At 39.3% G+C, this 23,289-nt stretch overlaps 1 protein-coding gene across 3 annotated transcripts in view; it reads left to right on the forward strand.

Annotated features, from left to right (window-relative positions):
• Nucleotides 1-17,018, forward strand: part of WDR72 (WD repeat domain 72) — a 174,866-nt gene extending 157,848 nt beyond the window's left edge. For 2 of the 3 annotated variants that reach the window (XM_087814578.1, XM_016224977.2), the window contains exons 18-19: nucleotides 10,553-10,657; nucleotides 16,438-17,018. In XM_087814578.1, the coding sequence (XP_087670704.1) occupies nucleotides 10,553-10,657; nucleotides 16,438-16,493 (161 nt within the window). In that variant the 3' untranslated portion in view covers nucleotides 16,494-17,018. Of the gene's footprint in view, nucleotides 1-10,552; nucleotides 10,879-16,437 lie in introns of those variants that run through there. The other variant, XM_087814576.1, reaches the window with a different exon arrangement.
• The last annotated feature ends 6,271 nt before the right edge of the window (nucleotides 17,019-23,289 follow it).

Here is a 23,289-nt window from a genome sequence, read left to right on the forward strand (position 1 = left end):
AAGGAGGAGTATTTTGGCACGCAGAGAATTGGAGATTGGGGTGAGAGGATATAACAAGCTGGTGATCTTCATGAAAGCACCGATGTGGAAAATAAATAGGATATCTAGGAGACAAGGACCCATCTCATCCAGCTACAGTTTATATCAGTGTCCAAGATGGGGGGGAGCAGGATGGGGCAGCCTCCCGTGAGAAACCTCTAGATGTGAGTTGAGGCTATAGCATGAAAGGCCCTCAGCTCCATGCTCCAGAATCCCTCACTGCTGACAACAGAAGTGATTGCAGGTATTCCTAAAAAGAAGCTGTATATGATTAAACCTTGGTTTTATGGATATGACTTGTCTCAGTTTAAAGAATGACTGGAGAGAAAGACATGTCTTATCAGGCTATTAAAATAGAGGGGTGACTCTGGTCGTGGAAAATAGGGTGAGAGTATAATAATCTTGAGGGGTTGGAGGAACTAAAGGTTAGAAAATGGCAGTCATAGGTATATATAACTTCTTGGCAATTTTACAAATATCTGTCACTTTATTCTTTGGATTTACTTCCACACTGAAGTCTTGGTCTTCCTAATTTCTTCCAGAGATATTCTCATACTATATTAACTCTTCTCCCGACCCCCACTACCTCCCAGACCTGTAGTTGGCCTCTTAAATTCCATTGTAGCCTGTATTGGCTGCAGGCACTGGAGACACATCCAGGGTTCCAGGTGCAGAGGCCTCCTGGGCTCACTTGTTGGTTTATTGTGTTGGTCATCCCCTTTCTAAAGTGCCAGCCTTCTGTGAACCATTTGCCTACAGTTTTACATTAGCTAATGTCCTTGAGTCATAGCAAATGGTAGCTAAGAGCCATGCTCTTGTTACATATACTTTGGATCATGTTTTTAAAAAATGTTTCCCAAGATTTTCTTTACTGATATATGTATATAGCATGTGTTCCCACTGATTTGGACTTAGAAATTGTTTCTGTAGTTAATATAAACAGTCTAACATTTCCAATTCAGGAAACCTGAGTGTCCTCTCGAATCCTGGAGATTTCACCATGTATTCTTCCAAAAGATTTATAAAAATTTATTAAGAGGTGCATTTTACACTAATCTAGGGCACTATTTTATACTGTCTTATTTAAAAGTGTCTTTTTGGCCCTGGCCAGGTGGCTCAGTTTCTTGGAGAATTGTCCTGTACACCAGAAAGCTGTGGATTCGATTCCTAGTCCAGGCATGTGCAGGAGGCAACTGATTGATGTTTCTCTCTCACATCAATGATTCTCTCTCTCTCTACCCCCCTTCCTCTCTCTCTAAAATCAATAAACATATCCTCAGGTGAGGATTAAAAGAATAAAAGTAAAATAAAAATCTTTGTCTCTTAGCTTTTGTTTCCTATTTCTTAGTTCTCTCTGATATCTCTTTTGTATTGAACCTAGTTTTCTGAATGTCTCATTAGATTATAGTCACTTATTTCCCTTTATCCACATCATAATTGCTCTTAATTTAATTTTTACTAATTTTATTTTATTTTATTTTCATCACCATTTATCCCCCTAAACCCTCTCCCACTTCCACCCACCCCCCTCCTTCCTGCCCTCTTTAAAACTTTGTTTTCTTTAGGTGTGTTTCTCTTATCCTTTATTTATAGATGCCACTGATTTGTCTTGTACCCAAATGAGACTCTCTACTACTTATCAAGGTCAAGGTCATTTCTATATTTTGAGCAGCCATCTCTTTTTTTTAAAAAAAATTTATTATTGAACTATTACCGATGTCCCCCATTTCCGTCCCTCCCTTTATGTCTCTTAGAGATATTAGTACAAATACTGACTGTTATGCAGTGACATATAAGGATTTGAGAAGGCATCTTTTGATTATTTATCCCCCAGCAAAATTCATATTTTGAAATAAGTGGCTGCATTTTATATGCATGGCCATAAGAAGCATATCAATTCCAACAGGCCACCTCTGCTTTCTGCGTCTGGCCCAAGGGCGTGTGCTGGGTGTGGAGTGCAAGAGAGTGACGCTCGCTGCTGAGTACATTGTAATACAGCCGTAAATCACATTATCAACATCCAAGCATGTCTTCCATTCAATTTCAGCAAGTTCTCAAGTACACTACTGTACCATTTTGATATTACTCAAATAAAAATAAATCACATTCAGAGTAACCAAGACTAATGATACAAAGTAGTGTAGTAACTTAGACCTGTTCTTCCTCGCATCCTTCTTAATGTTGACGAAGAACTAGAAATTGAAGGCATAGTCCAGATAATTTGATTTTCTTATTTTCCATTTCCTATCTAGGAGATAAAAGTGCTCTGACACTTGACTAGCCATGTGAGACAGAGGTTTTCCCTGGAGATGGGGCGGCTCTCGGCTGGGGCCTGCGGCTGCCGGCCAGCCCTCCCAGGCCCGTGCAAAGCTGCTGCTCTCCCAGGTTCCCGGGTCGCGCCCCGTAACAGGGTCTCCCTCCCAGGCAAGAGGAAAGCGTTTTTGGTATTTTTTCTCCTGGGTAACTGGAGACTTCGCTGTGGTTTAAATTGCCCTGTGCCGCGCATCCTTATGTTACGTGTATGTAAATGATTTTTATCTCTAATCTCAATGCTAGCTTGATGCTCTTGTGAGTGAAAGATCTCTTCTGTTTCCCTGACTTTCTTCTAAGTTTTCAAATGCAAGCTGGGACGTTTACTGTAAATTCGTCTTAGGATTCTCCCTTTACTCTCTATTCCTCAATTTATCAATACGTGGGGATCTATTTGTTTTCTTCTTTGGAATCTGTTCCTGCTTTCAACTTCTTGAACTTCTGAACAGTAAAATTAATGCGCTTCTGTATTTACCATCGTATTTGGCCCTTATGAGAAAAGTCCAGTGACTTTTTCAGAAAAGCCAAACTGCATGAAGAGTGTGGGAGTTAACTTCTGTACATTCTTAGAACTCACTCAGCACCTGTACTTCCTTTTAGTGATGAAGGGGTCCTTTCACATCAGATGTTCCTGAGTCCCTTTGTCTTGAAGAATTATCTCTATGGCTTAAAATAGAAAGCAGAGATTGAGCTTGCTGATTTGACCAGTTTATTTCCTGCATCTAGAAATTCTCTACCAAATTATAGCTAAGTGCGAGAATGATATAAGTAATATTTTCCTGAGTTATTTCCACTCTTAATTTACTCAGTAAATTCAAGGACTGATGTTGAGGAAAATGCTCAGGGACTAACGTAGTAGAAATTATTTTTATTTGATGTTTAAAAAAAAGGAAGGAGGGCATGCTCATCCACTCATCACCTCTCCTTAGAGCGCTGCTCGCCCAGGAAATGGTACCCTGAAGAGCACATACAGAAATTCAGGGAAACCTCATTGTGACTCTGACAGTTACCCTTTTGGCGGGGCCAGAGAATGCAGCCGAAAGGAGAAAGAGTTGCATCATTTCCTGTTATTTTCCCTTCCTACCTCTCGACTTACACATTTCCTTTTTCGTACTCTCCCCACCCTACATCCAATATGTCTCCACAGTCTGTTTCAGCCTGAGAGTTTAAATAATTTGATTAGAGTTGTTTTTCATGCTGGGCTGACTAAGACGAATGACTTCCTAGGCCCTGTCTTGACAAGTAAAAGGAATAGAAAGAGATGGGACTCCACTGATTCTCCTTTTAAGAGATTTGACTTGAGGAAAATACAATTCCATAGGAACGCCACACCTCTCCATAAGCCTGTCTGTTCATTCGACAAATAATAATTGAGAACTTCTTCGTGCCTGGAGCCCTGAAGCCCAGATGGAACCAGTCCTTAGAAGAGCCCAGACCATCTAGCAGCCAGGCCAGGGCTGGTCCACTGCAGTTGCGTTTCTTGCAATTATTACATGGTCCCAATTAACATGGGTTAGGATGATTTATCTTGTACTGAAATTCATATTTGCCAAATTGATGATGGGAGGGCTTGCTTAAAGGAACTAAGAGCATAAATGTGATTCTAAGAAAAGTAAGGTTTGGTTTTAAACATTTTTTTGCACCATTGTTAAACATCTCCTGGATGCTATTCTCTGCCAAGGGCTCCCCTCGTTAGTTCTCAGGAGAAGCCGCACTGTAGCCTCAGTCCTTTCTTGGTCATTTTTTCATAGGGCTGCCTCACCCTGGCATTGCAGCTACCCAAGTACCTCTCTGAAGCTGCCCTGATTTCTTCTTCCCCTCAGTGAGATTGGACATCGCCACCTGTAAGAAAATAACAATCTCACTTAATTCAGAAAGGGCCGCAGAAGTCCTCATTATTTACAAGGCTAGTATAGTAGCCACTTATGCTCTCAGTATCCCGTTCAGTGATATATTGAGTAGTTGGTTGGTGTTGGATTCTGAACTGGCAGCAAATTTGAGTCTCAGAGCCAGAAAATGTCAAGGAGGTTGTCCAGTCCAACTCCAACTGTCTCATTTTATTAACAAAATTCCAGGAACGTGAAATGACATGCTCAAGGTCACACTGTTATGAGTAGAGGTGGAATTCAAAAACAGATGTTCTGGGTCCTATTAAGTGAACTTTATTCCAGTACAACTAACCTGACCCCCCCACCCACCAGAAACTCAGAAGTTCATAGCTATAATAAAATTATTGATACTCATTTTTGTTTAAATTAATACATACATTTGAGTGCTACACACAATGAGGAATTTTATTTCCCATTCAGAAATAGGACAGACAGGGTCTCCCTCATTACGTAGACTGTGGCATTAATAATTAATTATTAATAAATTAATAACTTGGGGTGTATGAGTGTGTTTGAACTATAAACCCTAGGCCTGACCTTACGATTTCTCCCTTAAACTACAAGTGAACATAATCATTGCTTTTTAAAACTCTTAGAAACCCTTGTTACCAGTTTCACTCAGCCATTTCCTAAGTACTCGGAGTACCTGCCTTGTTCCTCGCTTTAGGCTAGAGATGCCCTTGCTTTTTTCATCAGCCTTACCAAGCAGCCCATTGCCCAAACACCCTGGATAAGAGAGGAATTTCTGTATCTAAGAGGAATAAGTAGTGCTTTAAAAGATTGAGTAAACAATTAATACCTCTTTCTCATGCACATTTATCTTCCCCTAAATTAGCTGGGTAATCTAGCCACTCATCTCACCTCTAGAAGTTAGCTATAGACAAACATTTTTTTCCTTACACTCAATAATCAATTTTACCCTGTGAGATATATATACCCAAAAATACTTAAGTACAATAACTTCAATTATATACATTTGGTAAGAATACCAAAATAATAGTTACTCTTCATAGCATTTTGGAAAGTTTATTTCTTTATCAATTAAAAAAATATCATCCTTAAAGCAATTTATACTAGAAAATGTCATCCAGAACAAACTATTCCATGGCAGAGCACTACTACAGGAAGATATCAAAAACATACAAGTCAAATGTTAACTCATCTAGCTGAACTCATTCATAAAATGGTTATCACTTAGCTATAAAGAAGCATCAGATATTCTATTTAATTCTGGGCATCTCTATATGTTGTTTTTTCCCCCAGTTTCGAGACTATGCTGGAGACTGAAAGCAAGCCTGACGTCTGCTACAGGATGTAGCTACTGCTATTCAAACAGAATCAAGAGGTCCTATCACTTGGTTATCTCAGTAGAGATATTTTTAAAATAGGGGTAATATGTACAAAGCTCTTTAGCTAGAGATGTTTTCCTGGTGAGACATCTGTCCAGAAAGAACCACTTTGTAAACTAAATTAGGAGTCTGTTCAAATAATGTCCTCTTTGTTTACAAATTTGTGTTATCACTTAAAGTACTTTCACTGATTATACCTCCATCTAACTTAAAATACATTGCAGTCTTTTGTGATCTGTGAGTATGACATTAGTCTTCTCCTTGAATTTAATGTGGTTTTCTTTTTTTCTTGTAAGCCTCTGGAAAATTTTTTATATGTTTGTTTTTTAGCTGATTTCATACTGACTCATCCCAAGTAAGACTGGGAAGAGACCTAAATTATCAACCAAGGGAGTGAGCCTCTTGGCCAGCATATTGAGCTAGTAGATTTGAACTCAGGACTTTCCACAAATCTGAGCCATGTTTTAGTCTTTCCTGACCTCTGCAAACTCTACATTATTTTAAAGGCGTGATTAAGATTTTTGTCTGAGTTTTATCTGCTACTACAGTGATTTATTCTGTTCAGTTGACCAATATTTCAAAATGTTATGTGTTTTTATTAATGATTTTCCTATTAATATCTACAATACTTCCAAAAATTCCATACATATGATGAATGGGATCTATTTTTAAATCATATACAAGTCATTGTATTGAAAGCGTTATTTGGGCTGCAGATTTTATTCACACTGTAAACGATATGGATTTTTAACAAGGGCTCTACATATACTACATACTGGCCTAGTTTGGAAAGACAAGTTGCTATTTGCAGAAGGAGATGGAGATTTTTTTGTCAGTGGTCATCCTCTTTTGGGGGTGAGGGCATATTTCTTAAAGTTGTTTGCTGCCTAGCGAGCCACCTTTAAGAGTTCATTCCATCTATTTGCAAATGAGTTGGAAAGGAAAGGTGGAATTTTTACAGGTTAACCAAAACCAAAATAGAGACTAGAGAGAGGTGAAGGGGCATAAGAATTGATGACCCTGTCAACACATTTTTTTTATACTAAATTCTTCTATAGAGTCATTGTCATGCAATCTTCTGGGTTTTCTCATTAGGTATCCTTTTTTTTTTTTAAAGTCCCTAGGCTCATGAATTTTATGTGGTTTTAAAACTACCGATTTCATATTTCTGCAGTTGAACCGTTCATTTGTTTAGGATTAGAATTACACTCAGTAAACACAGGCCACATAGTCAGACACATCCATACAAAGTATATGGACTTCTCCCTCTATCTAGCTACCAAAGATATTACAAAGATATTTAGAAAACTGGCCTTTCAGTTGTCAATATTTTGAGTTGTGTGATGAGTAAATGGAAGAGCCCTACATCTTTCAGTGGTAGAACTGTCAAGAAGAGTTCATCGTTTTTGTCCCTCACCCCCCAAATACAGACTATTTCAGAATCCATTACAGAGGAAATAAACAGTTGATTTTAAGTTAAGGGTGAGCCTAGCAACCGTTTGCACTATATTGATGTCAAAAGTATCTCTCTGCCAAGCTCTAAAATGCATCTTCAAAAACTACTGAAAATATCCAAGAACTTTAGTGATGAGCTACAAATGGACTTTGGTATTGATAAATAAAAGTCAATATGTATAGTGAAAGGACAACTTACTGTGATAAATGGGCCCACCATCTGTAAAGATCAAATTATTGACTATCTAGGGCTAGGAAAAACCTGTCTATAACTAACTTCTACAGGTGAGAAGAATTAGCCACAACAGCAATTCAGAAAAAGCTCAAAGAGAATTCATTAAAAATATATACAAAAGTAGGCAGCAGCATTCTGTTAAATATATTTGTGGCACTAGGCTAATATATTTCTTTGGTCATAACGGCCAGGATCACAACTTTTTCTTTTGCCTGAATGAGCTCCCATTGGGCTAGGCTTTCCCCTCAAGAAGGTCTAATTCAAATTTCACTTCTGGACCACCCTCTTGCAGGGGAATCGCCTCTGCCTTCCTAAAAACCATAGCACTCTTGAAATATTCTCTTTAATGCTCCCACTAGTTACTTTTAATTATACCTCAACTAGATCACAAGTTGTACGAGGGCACCTGAGAAGTGCCTTTGCTTTGTTGCCCCTCACATTGTCTAGCAAGGAGCTCTATCCATAATAAGCACTAAATCAATACTTGTTGATTTCATCGTTTTTGAAATGATTCATTAGAGAAGCCTTGGTCACACATCATGTCAGAGTTTAACGATGAAACATCACAGGAAACACCCAAAAGAACAATTGCAAAGATTAGCCTCTCAAAAAAGAAAAAGAAAAAAAGGAGAATGGCAGTAATTAACCTTTCCAAGGCCGGTTGTTCCCAATGGACGGAATGCAGGTATTCCTTTTGCAGTAAATTTAATTGGTTACTCTATAAGTTACCAGTAAAAATGGCAAATCTTTTACCATCTCAAATTTGAAAGCTAAAGTGTAACTAAGCAAAATATCTGAAGAATAGCCCTCATTCCACTCTCCTACCCCCACATAATCCGCGCCCTTCAACATCAGTGCTGAAGACAAAAATAGCTGCATGGCTCCCACTCATGTGAGTTTAATGAAGATCGTGTAGCTAAAAACTACATCTAACCTTCTGGCTTTCTTGAGAGGTTTGGGGTGTTTGTTCACCCTGGGCCACTTTATTGCCACTATAAGGGGTTGCAGGTATTTACTTTGCTGTTCTAATGCCATGCCCTCTTCCCCTTTGAGGCCCCTGTGTCTAGAACAGGGTCTCGTTGGAGGAATGAACAAATGAATGGGTGAACATTTGGAATTATGAAAGAACAATGCGTGAGATAAGTGCTATGCATTTGTTCAAATAAACACAGGTTCTACCTCATTGGCTCTTAGTAATAGATTTCACTCTAGGATTAATTCCCTATTATAAATACCAAGATAAATATTTCAGAAAATTAACAAAATGCATAGAATTAAAAAATTATTAAAACAGGCCAAGAAATTTTGACCAGTGTCCTAGTATTCTGAAATTTTGATGCGTTTAATTATCCCAATGAAACACTTCACAAAAATATTTGGATTCTAAAACAATCTGTAAGTATGATCTAAACTAAGGAAAATTAAATGAAAGGCAGCTTCACCAATAACTACTTAGGCCCTATGTGTCCTGTTTCTCCTTCCAAGGCATAGAATAACCCAGACCACCATTTTACAAATAAGCATCCTTTGTCTCAAGCGGGCCTAAACAAGAGACTGAATGGATCAGTTGACGATAGTTCGAAGCACATATCCTCTTGGCTCAGGCGGATGCCTGGCATGGTACCCCTGCCTCATTCATTTCTTCATTCATTCATTCCACAAATCCTTCAAGAGTACCTTCTATGGCCCAGGGCATATAGAGGTCAATAAAATAGACATGGTACCTACTTTCATTTTTTTGTTTTCCAGAAAATTCAAATATACAACATGAAAAGTTGGGTTTATTTATTTCAAAGTCAGAGTTTCCTATATTTTTTTCTCATATTCCAAAACAAGAGGTTTTAGAGATGCAGGGAATCCAAGCTCGCACTTCATGGCACCGAGAGTACTGTCCATTCCGAGAGGGGTGCTGAAAGTGTCTGAAGAGACTGTTTGAACCAGACGCTACTAGTCTCCTTGAAAGCGTGCATATGCGAGCCGCAGGTTGTGATTGCCAAGGCTATGCCCACTGCATGAAAACGAGACGAGGAGGTGGGAGGTGGGAGGTGGGAGGTGGGAGCCCTACTGAAGCTGCCTCTGGCCTGGGCAGCTCCCCTTGTGTCGCTGAGGGAATGTGAGTAACACAGGCCTCAGCCTGTACATTTGCTCTCTCATCTCTCACGGAGGGCTGGGAACGGTGTCCCAGCTCGCTCTCCTGTGCGAGCAAACATATCATTTCATGCATGACTTATAAATATATATTTTCTTTTATTGCCTTTATGGCTTATAAATGTCATGTGTGTTACCGAGACCTGAGGAGACAGTAGTAGTGTTTACCACAGCAATTTGTGAGAGGCAAAATTCCCAAAGTAGTCAATAATATACATATTTATATCATTTGACTTCAGACAAGTAAGCATGACAGTTTTATTGTTGCAGGCTGGCTTCGTTTCGTTATCCACCGGGTTTTTCTCATGAAGTCAATGTCCACTTTTCCTGAGAAAGGATTCTGTGAATAAATGCAATATGGAAATATGTTCCTTATGGAGATGATTTAGACCAGTATTACAACTTGTGGGAAAATGTGGAAACTTGAGTCTGTGTTTTCTCTAATGGAACCAGCGGTTGTAATGTGCTTATAGGAAATTTTATATTCCTGTGATAGCTTCTGTTTCTGTTCATAACTCCTACTCAGAAAATAATGCCTCATGACAAGTTTTCTGGAGACCTACCGTGGAAAACACCAGCCCTCTTTATTATCATTTGCAGTGTATTCGTGCTGTATTTTAAAACTTATTTTTATAGGGCATTGTTTAGCTAGTTGGTACCATAGTTTGAACTTGATGGAGAACCAAAATGCGTGAAAAGTGTTCCTCGGCCGTGGTCTGTGTGACAAAAGGAACCATTGCACCAGCCAAGCGCTGGTCTTTCTAATTGACTCGCCTGATGTCCCTCTCTCTGTGTCCTGTTGCCTTTAATTGACTATATTGTTTTAGATTTATGCATTAAAAATACGATTTCGACTTTGAAGGGATCACTTTGTTACTTTGTAGCTTTTAAGCTGATGCCATGAACTTATTTTTCTCCTAAGATAAAGTCTCATCTATAGATTTTTCAACTAATTACATGTCTGCCAATACATACTTAGAGGATACATTTTATTTCAATTTATTGTTTGTGTTTACATCGTGTGTCCCTGGAAACTGCTGTGGAACTGAAAGGAAATGTTTTAATGGTGTTTATTACTACTTTTTCATCATTCTCTCTCTCTCTCTTTCTCTCTCTCTCTTTAATAGCTTCAGCCAGTCTGGTCAAGCATGACAGCGACTCAAACTCGGCAAACTTCCAAGACACAGAGGACATGCCTGACAGATGTGTCGTGAAAGAGTCTGAGAGTCCAGGTGAAAGCCATTTAAAAATAGTCAAGTATAAAATGATAAATTTGACACAGCTTTGGGGTCCTTGGAAGGGGGTGGGGAGAGAGGACATTGTAATGCTGTTTTCTCTTAGCAGCTGCACTGTCAAATTAATGGTCACCTCCAGGGGTCACGGTGTGGAGCTGTTATCTTTTCCTCTTTCATCAAGAATTCAGTTGGAGGAAGTACAAAGGCTTTATGACTGAAAAGGGAAGCTGACACTATTAGTTCATTATCATCAATTTTAGGCTAACCTGGTTAATAGAGGCAGAGATTGGAAACTGAAGAAATGGCAATGTTTTAAATATTTCTAATAATGGGATCAAGAGGAAATGGAAAATCAGAGACAAAAGAGGTGCAACTTGTCATTATTACAATCTATTTACCTTTCTAAATACAAACAGGACTCCACCTGGGATGAGAGGATTTTAGCATAACAGTGACGGACTAATGGATGTTGTCAACTGTTTAGAAAAAACAAACAAAAAAGAAAATAATAACCTTGCCTCACACAATAAAATTTACCCAATGTCCAAGTTTCTTCCGTTTGTATCTTCTTTGTAGAAAGAATAGACAGATATGTACTGGGAAAATATGGCCAGAAACAGTGCAGCATGGATTTTTGTTTCTGTTTTTTGTTGTCTTTTGAAGCATGCCTAGTCTTAACAACTAATTAACTAAAAGAAAAAAATACATATCTTAAAAGTTGAATGGCGTTCCTGGATCACTACAGAGCCAAAAGGTGCTAAAAGGCACCTTATTATCATGAATGAAAGAGTTAACTCCCTTCCCCCACCAAACCTTTCCCTGCCCTGTTCCCGGCCGCTGTGCACCCTCTCCCGCCTCGCACCTTTGTGTGCTGATCCATGTATCAGATTGTTGATTCATCCTCTCTGTGGCCTGTCAGCTTAGTTAAGAGATTTCCAAATCTTGTAGCCTTCGCTGACAGGGGGCAGCTGCAAACAGTCCCCTGATCCTTCCCCGAGGAGAGCTACTGAGATTTAATTTTCAGTGAAAGGTGCAGCCTGCAATCTATGTCAGGTCCCCTAAGTCATCTCGGAACCCCAATAGGCCCAGTGGCGCTGGCATTGTATTTCAGTCCCCTCTGAGCACGAAGATTCCTCAGAAGATGGGCTGCTGCTGTGTGTTCGCAGCCACGCTTCTGCTTTCCCGCAAAACGGAGAAATGGCATCTTTAGCAATGACAGGAATTTTTAATCAGCACATCAAACCCATCCCCTGCCGTGACATCCGAAAGACAAGTGATCAGTTCCACTCTAAAAGGGAGAGGATACTGGTAGCATTGAATTTCTAAAATAAAGTTAATTTCAAATTACTTTTTGTTTTGACTCAAATTGCCTAATTTTGACTAGGTTTTTTAAACTGTCTCAGTAATCAGTGTTTTATCAACCATTTTGTCAGGCAGTTAAATCCATGAGCTATGTCTTTGCCTAAGTGTTCTTTGCCTTGGCAAGAATAGATGGACTTTATACCCTTTCAAAACTTGAATAGATTCCTATCCTCCCTCAATGTGAAATTGTAGTGAGATTGAAATATAATATAGTCAAATCTGATTGATATAAACAAAAGGATTTATCAAAACAGAAAGATTCATTAGAAAATATAGGTGCTGAGAAAGGATCTTAACTTAAAAAGTGAGTTGTGTTCTATACATCGGACATCATTAAACTGGTAATAAAGAATGAATTACTCTGGCTTTTTCCTCTGTCCATTCCTGCATTTTAAGACATCTTGCCTTATAGGCCTGGAAACCTCTGGAGAGTTCACTACTGGTCTCACTGCCTTCCACTGAGAATTTGTGGCTTGGTTGTCATGGAGACATCGTATTTCTCCAAGAATTTCTCATATTGATCCGTGGCCAGGCGTAAATGGCCAAGCAAGTGTGAGGAATAAAGGGGGCTGGGCAGTCCTATAAAATGACCAGGGTTGGAAATAAGCTCATTGCAAACACTTAGGTAAAAAGAAAGAAGCAGTTTTATTTTGTTTCAGGATTTCTTTCTGCACTTTGGGCCATTGTCTTCTTTCACTATGAACTGAAAGAAACTTGTTAGTCACTTGTCATGTCAGATCTTTGGTGCTTGTCCTGACACAGCTGTCAGCCTTCCAGCTCTGTGCAGTTCAGGGACACACAACAAAGAGGCAATGACATGAATTATTTATTGCTCCTCGTGTGGATAAAATTCTGTGATAAGAAATTAAGACACTTCTGACAGAGGTGCTTGTTTAGTAAGAAAGATTTTGATGAAAGAGTGCATTTTTCTGAAGTATGAACATTTGAGAGGCAAAATTCTTAAAACTGAGCATGAAGGAAGATATGTGAAATTGGTGGCATATAAGGACTTTCTTGAACTGTGAAAATATGACTATCTACTTCTCAATGTCAGATATTAACTTCAAAATAATAAGTCACTCAAATATAAGGGCCCCAAAACTACAAATATTAATTTGGTGGTTCAGTTATCTCTATTTACTATGTACAAGGGGTGTTTCTCTGGAAACTATGTTTAACCACCTTTGAGGAAGGGAAAAATACACACACAAAATTTGGGAGTTTTAAGTCATAAGCTTTGGGAAAATGTCTTTAAACCAGTACATGTGCTTCAGTGGCTAAGTTTATCATTGCATTAGTGTATTAGTCAATCCTTGTATAGAAGGCAGTGAATTTAAATCATGAAAGCATCATTCTTACCATTTTCACCTAGAATATTATCACTCATTTAAAACCCCTTTTATCGTTTTCGTGTACATGCCAAATCCCCCAGTTACAAAGTTGAATGTGGTCAGTCTTTGAGCTTTAATGGATATTGACCTTATATAGTTTTATCTCTGCAATTCTAAATGACTAATACATTTATTACATCATTTCTAATGAATAGACCAGCAGTTTGAACAGCACATAGAACATGAAAACAAAAAATCATTTTCCCATTCAAGCACTGTTGAAGAAGATTGTCTCATATATTGTTCTTTTTTTCAAATAAAGTCTTCTCTTTGTGAATCCTCTAAACATCATTTTACTTTCGTTCTTCTAGCTTCATCTTGCTGATGCTAACTCGTTTGCACGTGGAGTGCAAAGGGGCACCGGAGCACAGGAAAACTAAAATAGCTTTTTTTAAAAGTGAAGTTGAAGTTTTTTCAAACACTGATAGAACATTTTAAAATGTGATTATTAAAATCGAATTTTTAGAATTTATATAAAACGGTAAGATTGACTTCGTAAATTGATAATTTTTGAATACAATGGGTTTTGAGCTTCGCCTGTAGAGCTTTATTTTTGCGTCGACATCCCTGCTCTCGGGCCCTGGAGAGACCCGGCGGCCATTGGAACGGGCTGGGGCGGGCACGTGGGTCACAGAGGGGCCCGGGCGGTGCGCGCCGCCGAGATCCCTTTATTGTTCAGGCCGTGTGCCCAGGTGAGTGCCTGCAGGCCATGAAGCTGGCGAAGCAACTTTAGACCAGAGCTCTTTTGTTACTCTGACCCTGCTAGTGAACCTGGAGGCCTCGCCTGATAGGCCCAGGTCTCCCTCCGCTGTGTCTTTCCTTTGGAATAATTCATTAGCAAAGAGTTTTGCCCCACAGGTGAATCCCAGACTGAAGTTTCTGGCTTAGGCTCTGAAGTCTGCTTTCTTCTTCCCTGGCGTTTATACATTCCTGAAACCTGTGGGAATAACTTTGATGTCTGGTAATAGAGGCACTGAGACAACATCGTGAACTTGCAGCTCCCTTTTTTGAGATTTTGGGGCCATTAGGCTTTCTTTCTTTGGCTCTTTAAGGGCCTGATCGCTTCTGAATCTGAAAGATGCTATCACAACAATAGTTCAGTTCAGTCCCTTGCTGGTTAACTTCTTGTTAACTGTTTCATGCAGCGATTAAAGCTGGATTCCCATTCTCTGGGATATAATAAAAAGTCTTTCTTGCCCCTCATCTTTGCACTCATGATGATAAAAATTTAGTGCGACATTCACAATTCTTATCCAAGTGTTAATGAGAGACCTTGAGCTTTTATCACCTTATTGGTTGGAAAATTAAGAATTTCACTTCCTAGTGCACTAGGGACAGTACACATAAAAATAGCTTCAGTTGAAAATAATAGTGACAGGTGAGAGCTTGAAACTACAAAAAAGGCATTCAAATAAGCATTTTCACGTCATTCTGAAGGAATTTATAATCAGTATGCATTCTGCTGTTAATAGAACATTTTAGTCGTTTTTATATAGCACGTTACATGTGTAGATCTCTATACATCATTGTCGATCAATATTATATTTGCATGAATCTGATGAACAAAACTAGATTTCTCACAGTTTCCAGGGGATACTACACTGTGAAAAGCTAAGGTGGTTTTTTTTTTTTTCTTTTACTATTCTGGCTCATGAATCACCAGCAAAAATCAGGTAACAGAAAGTAGGACAGATTCAGGACTGGAGTGTTGGAGATGGCTGATGATGATGCATGAAGCAGAAAAAATGTGGAATGTGTGAGCAGCCCATCAATCATAGCCATCGAGAACACACTTCTTATGGTTACTGCTAAAAAAAATGTTCTAGAAGGTGTAAGAACAATTTCAGTAGTAAAAAAACATGGAAACTCTTTCTAGTTGTTTTTAACAATATCAGTATTTTTTTAAAATTTACCCAAAGGAAAAAATTTAAGCATCACCTAATAACTTTTAAATTATGTAAAATTCTAGGCTAATATATTATTATATATAGTACATATTATACAATATTGAATACTGCTTTAACTAAACCAAATAATCAGGTGTTCGAGTTTTGCCAGTAGGAGTGGGAGTTACTATGTATAGTCACATCATTAATGTAAATGTGTTTAGAAGTAGTTAACTAAGGCACAATTCTCCAATTAGTTTAACAATCAAATTAATTTAAAGCAAGTGATACTTCGTAGACTATAATAACAATCATCCAAGTAGTCTGAGAAATAAATGTGAGGTTTTTAAATTCTATAATTCAAATCATATTTCAACTAACATTTAAACATTTGACTCTTAAACTGCTGCCGTGGGTTTCCCTAAAAAATAATTCAGCTCCTTGAAATTTATGAAAATTTACTAATTTCAAACCTAATTCAAACCTAGTTTCTTGTGAAAACTTCCAGTTTTCTTGGCAATCAAAAAAAGCCTATATTAATAATGTGTGCAATTAAAATATATTTACTTGGGGCCTGGTTTATAAGACAATAATATTTTATTATATTAATATATTTTATTTCAAGATAGAAAAAAATGCAGAAATTATAAGTCCTTCCTCCCTTCCTTCCTTCCTTCCTTCCTTCCTTCCTTCCTTCCTTCCTTCCTTCCTTCCTTCCTTCCTTCCTTCCTCCCTTTTATTTCTTTCCTCTGTTCTTTCCTTTCATCCTCCCTTCTCTCCCTCCTTTCCTCTCTCCCTTTCTTCCCTCCTTCCTTCCTTCCTTCCTTCCTTCCTTCCTTCCTTCCTTCCTTCCTTCCTTCCTTCCTTCCTTCCTTCCTTCCTTCCTTCCTTCCTTCCTTTCTCTTTCTTCCTTCCTTTCTTCCTTCCTTTCTTTCTTTCTTTCTTTCTTTCTTTCTTTCTTTCTTTCTTTCTTTCTTTCTTTCTTTCTTTCTTTCTTTCTTTCTTTCTTTCTTTCTCTCTCTCTCTCTCTCTCTCTCTCTCTCTCTCTCTCTCTCTCTCTCTCTTTCTTTCTTTTCTTTCTTTCTTTCTTTCTTCTTTATTTCATCATATAACGAAAAATAATCTGTTTTGTTTCTAGGTGAGCCAAGGCATCGCTCCTGGATAGCAAAGATGTGCTTCTGCAAGCTGTGCTGAATGAAGCCTCATCTATAGGAATTGGATTTGGACAAATTAAGAAACTCAAAACATGCCATTTGTTTATCGTTGTATGTGCGCTATGCTGTTATTTAGATCAAGATATTAGGCTGTAGTAGATCTGCTAATACTTTAGCCAGAGTATATTGGAAGTGTAATTACTGATAGAAAACACCCAAATTTACCTAATTTTAGAAAATCATTGTCTAATTTATCCTTTACTCCTGTTTTTTACTTTTATTTTAATATTTTCAACAAGGAATGCTAGCCCACAGACAGACATTTAACACCATTTTAGATTTTCTTCCGTCTTTTCAGTTCCTGAATTATATAATAAACAACATTAAAACCACATTGCTTTTAAACAATATAACACACAATGCTTTTTAAATTTAATGTTACTTCAATGTATTTAATCTAAAAACCTTACCAAATTTGTTTGATCTGTTAGGTTAGGACATTTTGTTTTAGTAGATGCTTTAATTCAGATCAATCACCCTGCAGTAAATCTAATCCCTAAGGATGAAGTGTTGTCAACAAATAGCCAGTTCCATTTAGTCATCAATTAGCCCAAATAAGTGATACAGAGTATAATAGGGACCAATCTTGTGCAGTTAAGTTAATTCGGATTTCTAATAACATGGGAGCTAATGTCTTTAGCTAAAGGTTGATCTTCTTGGCCATACAGATATGAATTAGGGAAGATAACCCTGCTTACAGCACATCACAATTGTCCTTATAAAGTATAAACTCTTGTAGTTCTTTTCCCAGAAAGAAGCTTGACTAGCACGAATTCTTAAACTAAAATATGCAAAGCAATATAAATAGGAATGGACATAAAGTGCTCATCTATTAAGGCCCTTAGTGATCTGATTTATTTTCTGTGATTTATATTGTATATTATTCCCTTTTCAAAGAAGAATAAAAACAAGTTTAAACCATTGCCAAATTTAGCATGTTTTTAGGTCTTAGGAAACCAATACTGAAACCTTGATGAATATTTTATGATGTCACTAGCTATGGGAAATTAGAACTGACATAATCCTGACATTACTAAAAGAGACTTTTAAGATTTTTGGCATCATTTTATAGTTGCTAAAATTAATAATTCATATCACATGGCTAATTAAAATACTTTATCAATATGAATTTTGGAGACCAACACCATTAGCTATGAAAAATTGTCCTAAAAATGTGAGTTTTAGAGATATACATTTTTAAAAATTCCCTAATATCCATGTGTGAGTTGTTTATTAAACAATCTAGTCTCTTTAAAAATGCCTTTTTTATATTGACTTATGTTCAACATTTCAGTAATGTCTGTTGTAAAGAGAACTTAAAATAGCAAGTTGTCAGACAATTAATTGGATCAACCACGTGGTGACCCCAACCACAACTAGAAACTCAAAACTTGATTCCATGTTTGTGCTTTTTGGTGGCCTAGCCTTAAGTAACCAGTAGAGAAATTGGATTGGTGAACAACAGTGTTTATACCCAGAGTCTTCCTTGTCATAATAAATAAGTCATTAAAAATTATCTTGTTCCTCTTTATTGACAATAATCTTGGTGATATCTATGATTACATATTTGCCTCCAAAAAGCCACCATATTTTCAAATTTGCAGGTGGGAATTCTCTTATTCACTGTAAGTTACACACTGGCTATACTGCCGAGGAAAGAATCTGGAAAGAACGTAGGTTCCAGGGCCCAGGCTCCACTGCCATGTGTCCAGGCAGCGTGTCCCTGCTGTGCTGCTCAGGCCTTACTTCCCCGGCCCTGTAGAGAGCTCCGCCCAGGGCCTGTGCAAAGGCACTCCACAGGATGGTTATGGAAAGCAATCTGAACACGGCAAAGCACTTCAAATATAAGGTAAAATGTATAGCATTATAAACACACAACTACAGGGGTGACCTTAGGCCCCTGGAACAGTCTATTGCTATTTTAGAAGGTAAGTTAAGTCTACTTTGAACATGTCACATTAGAAAAATGATAAGAAAACACTTTGCTAAATATTAACATTCTATCTCGATGCTAGTATTTGGGGATGATTTTTATTTCCTTGTACATTTTTCTTCAATGTTCTGCTTCTTTTTAAAACCTTTTATAATTACTCAAGTGAGTAATTACTCAAAAATAATGTTTCTCTTCAATCTTTGGAGGGCACATTATAATAATTGAATTTTAAAAAAATAAGTTTTATGCCAAGTGTTTAAAGTGAAAGCTCAGAATACATTAATCCAATTGATTTTTAAAGTCTTATTTTTACAGAGGGGACCATTCATGTCATTTTTAAATTTTTATATTGCTTACATTTTGATTAACATGTACAGTTATGTAAAAGCAGTGCTATATACCCTTTGATTCTCTACAAAATGTTGTTCTACCTGTAAAGTGCCCAAAGTTGTGTCTAGTCATGTAAGAAAGTCATTGCTTTGTAAATGTGTCCACAGCATTGTAAAATACTTTCAAGATGACCAGTAACCAAAAAGCTGCAAAGTTAAAGCTTTCTGGAGTAGCTGTCTTCCTGATGAAGTTCCATGGCTTCATGGACAGTCGGTGGTTCCCAGGCCACTCGGCTGGGATTTCGTCAACAAGGACATGACAGATGGCATGAAGGAAAATACATGCACTGGGATTAAACAAAGTTTCCCAGTAAGAGCATGGCAGGGCAGGGGCTCGGAGGAGGCCTCTCCTGGCACAACTCACTCCTCTCACCCTCACTCCAAACTTCTCAGATCCCGTCTTTATTTAAAATTTTGACATCATGGGGTTTTTTGCATTTATTTGGTTTTCATTAACACACTACTAATTGGAAAGGCAGCAGTGATTTTTTTTTTTTTTACTTAAAGATACAAGGTTTTTATAATTAGTACAGATTTAGTACAACACTGTACCTAAATCTGCAAAGTGCCATATGCCTGCAAAATGCCAATATTCATAACATTATGCAGTAGCAATAATTGGTTGGTACATGCTCACAAAGCCTATTATTTATTCACTTAACAATTATTTTAATTGCTAGTATCTGTAAAGTCATCAATCAGCTTTTCGATCTTGAGTGTGTTTTCTAGGGAGAAGGTGTTTTCACACAGCCTCAGTAATAGCATCATGGCCTCGGATGATGCCATCTCGGATAAAAGGACAGTCTATGACGTGTTCTTGACATATCGCAAGTTTTCTTTAGACTTTTAAAGAGATTTTCTGTTAATTCTGCAGAGGCAACCACATTTCCTATCAGAAGTAACCTCTTTTATCTATATCCAAAGAATTCTTACATTTATCTTATCTTCCTTTACATCAATTTATAGTTATCAACTAAGGAAACATTCTTTAATTTAGTTTTTCCTTTTGTATTTTAGAGCCTGCCAGGAAAACAAACAACAACAAAACCCCTATAGCACAGGGACATTAAGAGCCTTCATTTCTCCCTGAGCGTCATAGCTGCAGGGATCAAGTTACACTTAGGACTGTTTTTATGATAAGGAAGATTTTCTTAGATCAGCCCCTATTTCAAATAATCGGTGTTTTCCCACCAATCTAAGCAAAACCATTTGGTCCAGTTTCTGCAAGAACTTGAGCCAGGAAGTGAGGTGAAAATTACAAATAGTCTCATTTCTACTGTCATTGGGATAGTCAAATCACAGAAAGGAATTTGGGGGCTGGCAAAGTGTGTTTTCACAGAACACACTGCAGCGCAGGGCCGTCCGGAAAGGCGCTGGGCTTGGTAGCCTCCCTGCCATGTAGGGGGCAGCAACGCTCAAGGCTAGAAATCTTCTTTCCTGTTCTCCTAGCTCTACCCCAAGGCGTATTCTTACAAAAAGTCTTTGTGGAAGAGAAAAGCTTTAAAGTGTAGAGACAAATTTCTCCATGTCCTCACATATCTCTAAAGTACTATTTTAAGGTTGTGCTAGAGCGGTTCCCATGATGTGAAAACATTCATCAGGCCCCTTAATACAGAAGTCATATTCTGCTCTCGTCCACGGCGCTAGTATTAGGTTTCTGCTTCTTTATTTACTAGGATCTTACTTCTTTACCGTTTCTCAGACTAAAGCCTGTTTCTAATGAAAAGGGAAGAAAACTCTGCTTCAAACCACTACCACCTGGGAAATAGCGAAAGTCAGTCCCTTTATTCTGAACAACTAAGAAGCCAGGGTATTTAGGAAACGTGGACAGGTTTTCTTTAGCCTCCCAAATGGAGCCGTTTTCTCTGATTGCCCTAACGAGGGGCGACTGCGTTCGGTTAGCTCTGTGTGCGAGTCAAATGAAGCCCCCGCAGGGAGGCCCCCGACGCCCGCGAGTGCAGCGCGAGACGGCCACGGCCGGGACGGGGCTGAAGGCCCGGGGCGCTGAGCTGCCGCGGGCGTGGGGCCCTGCCTCAGGAAGCCACGGCGCCGCCCCCGGGCAGGGCGAAAGCAGAGGCGCATCTTCGTGGAAATAAATTTGACCTTCCTTAGGATGGGAAACCGAGGAGCATAAGCTTTCCTCCAGTTCCTGGCATTTTGCTAGGACTCAGACACACCATAGCAAACAGGCATTTGTGAAGGGCTCTTCTGCATGTCTTTTTTTTTTAAAATAAGTCTTTATTGATTTCAGAGAGAGGAAGGGAGAGGGAGAGAGAGAGAGAGAAAGAAACATCACTGATGAGAGAGTCATTGATCGGCTGCCTCTTCCACGCCCACCCACTGGGAATCGAACCCATAACCAGGGCATGTGCCCTGAGGAAACTGAACCTCAATCTCCTAGATCATAGGTTAATGTTCAACCGCTGAACCACACCGGCTGGGCTTCAGCATCTTCTTTTTACATAGGGTTGGTCATTATGTCCAAAATGCCAAGAGAATATGCCCAAGTCCAGGCACAGGTGAAGCAGATAACTCAACTCCCAGGCTAGGAGGAGGTGCCTGAATGGTTTGGGGGAGGTAAGGAGAGGATTCTGTATCTAATAACTTTGAATCTAGTTTTTAATTCTCACTTCTTTTGCCCTTCATGTCCTTGACCACTTTCCCCTAATATCTATGTAGTTTAAGTATTTTGCATCGTAGGAGGCATTGAAGACAGAGTCTAAAGTACTGTCATTATCTCTTAAATCCTTCACTTTCTTACTAGCTGTTTGAGCATTAGAAAAGTAGTTGCAAGCTTCTGGTCAAGATGTGGCCTAGGTAAATGCAGTACTTGCATCCTCTCATAACCCTATCAAATTACAACTAAACTACAGTACAACCATCCTTCAGAACCGCCTGAAATTTAGCTGAATGGAAGTCCTATAACTAAGGATATAAAGAGGAGCTCACATCTAGACTGGTAGGAGGGGTGGGATAAGGAATGGGCTGGTACCACACCCACATGCGGTAGTTGAACATTAGGGTGAATACCTTGGCTGTGGAGGCGCCCACCGAGGAGTGTGGTCCCAGACCCACAACAGGCTCCCCAGCCCAGGGTTCCAGTGCCAAGACTTCAGACTGAAAGCCAGCCCCGCCTGAGTGAGACAGAGGACTGCTGGGGTCCTCTTGAAGGGCGCAGGCACGGGCTTGCACGGCCTCCCTTGCGCTGAGCTCCAGCAGTGGGCAGCCGTTTGAAACATGCTAAGGACATAGAGAAGGACTGAATTGCCTGGCTTCAGAATAAGGGTTGGAAAAGGCCATTTCCTCCCAGACAGAAGTGCTGGCAGAGGCCACAGAGGCCACTATTCCTCTCCTGAGCCATCCACCCACACAGCCGGCAGGCAGGGGCCTTATCGGAGCCCCCGTCAACCTGGCTAAGGCTATTAGCCCCACCCTGGTGATTCTCTGAGACCCCACCCCACCCAACTGTAAGGCCCTCGCAAGCAGCTTTCAGTGGCTTTTCAACACAAATGGCCTGTCTAGGCTCATGCTGCAGACTTTCCTAAAATCTCTCAAAGATCTTGCAAATAAGCAGCATGTGGCCTCTCCATACACTGCCGCTTGCTAAGTAGCCCCAAGCCCAGCACTAGCTGCAGCCAGTCTTGGCTCACAGCTTGGCCTCTCCAGGGCACCTCCATGCCCAGTACAAGTAGCAGCCATCTGAAGATCAGATTGCTCTGTAGCTCATGCTGGATGGCCCAGGCAAGGCACAGGGGGCCACTGACCTACATTTTAAAAACTGGAAAGCAAATAAATGCCATAGAGGGTAATGCCAAGGAGTGAACTGATTGGTGTTAGAGAGCTCCTTAAGCCTCAGAAATCTGAGTCAATTGTGACGACTAAAAGTGAGGGTACAGGTGTTCTGAAACAGGAAAACTGTTTTTAAAAAAGTTGATACTTTTGAATCCCACCCCCATTTCTCTACTCAGCTGATGTTGGAGATTCCGTCCCTGGACAGGCTGAATCGGAGGGATTCTGAATTCAGGGCACCGGGACCAGGTAAGGGGCAGGGCATCATCCTGAAAACAAAGGATGGATAATAATCTGCACAGTGGTGACCACACCCCCACCCTCGCGCCCTTTTGCTTTGCTTCCAAAATGTTAATAACCATTTTTATTAACCCTAGACAAGAGACAGATAATTCTTTTCTGACAAAATAACCAGCCTGAGGCCAGCAAGCTAATGAAAAGGTGCTCAACATCACTAATCATAAGGGGAATGCAAGTGAAAACCACAATGAAATATCACGTCATACTCATTAGGATGCTACTGTTTAGAAACGTACACACACACACCGAAAATCACAAATGTTGGTGGGATGTCAAGAAACTGTTGGGGGTGTAAAATGAAGCAGGTGCTATGGAAAATAGTATACTGATGCCTCAAAAAATGCAAAACAGAATTATAACCCAGC

This window comes from Miniopterus natalensis, chromosome 1 (assembly GCF_054644295.1).
Source record: "Miniopterus natalensis isolate mMinNat1 chromosome 1, mMinNat1.hap1, whole genome shotgun sequence".
Classification (NCBI taxonomy): domain Eukaryota; kingdom Metazoa; phylum Chordata; class Mammalia; order Chiroptera; family Miniopteridae; genus Miniopterus; species Miniopterus natalensis.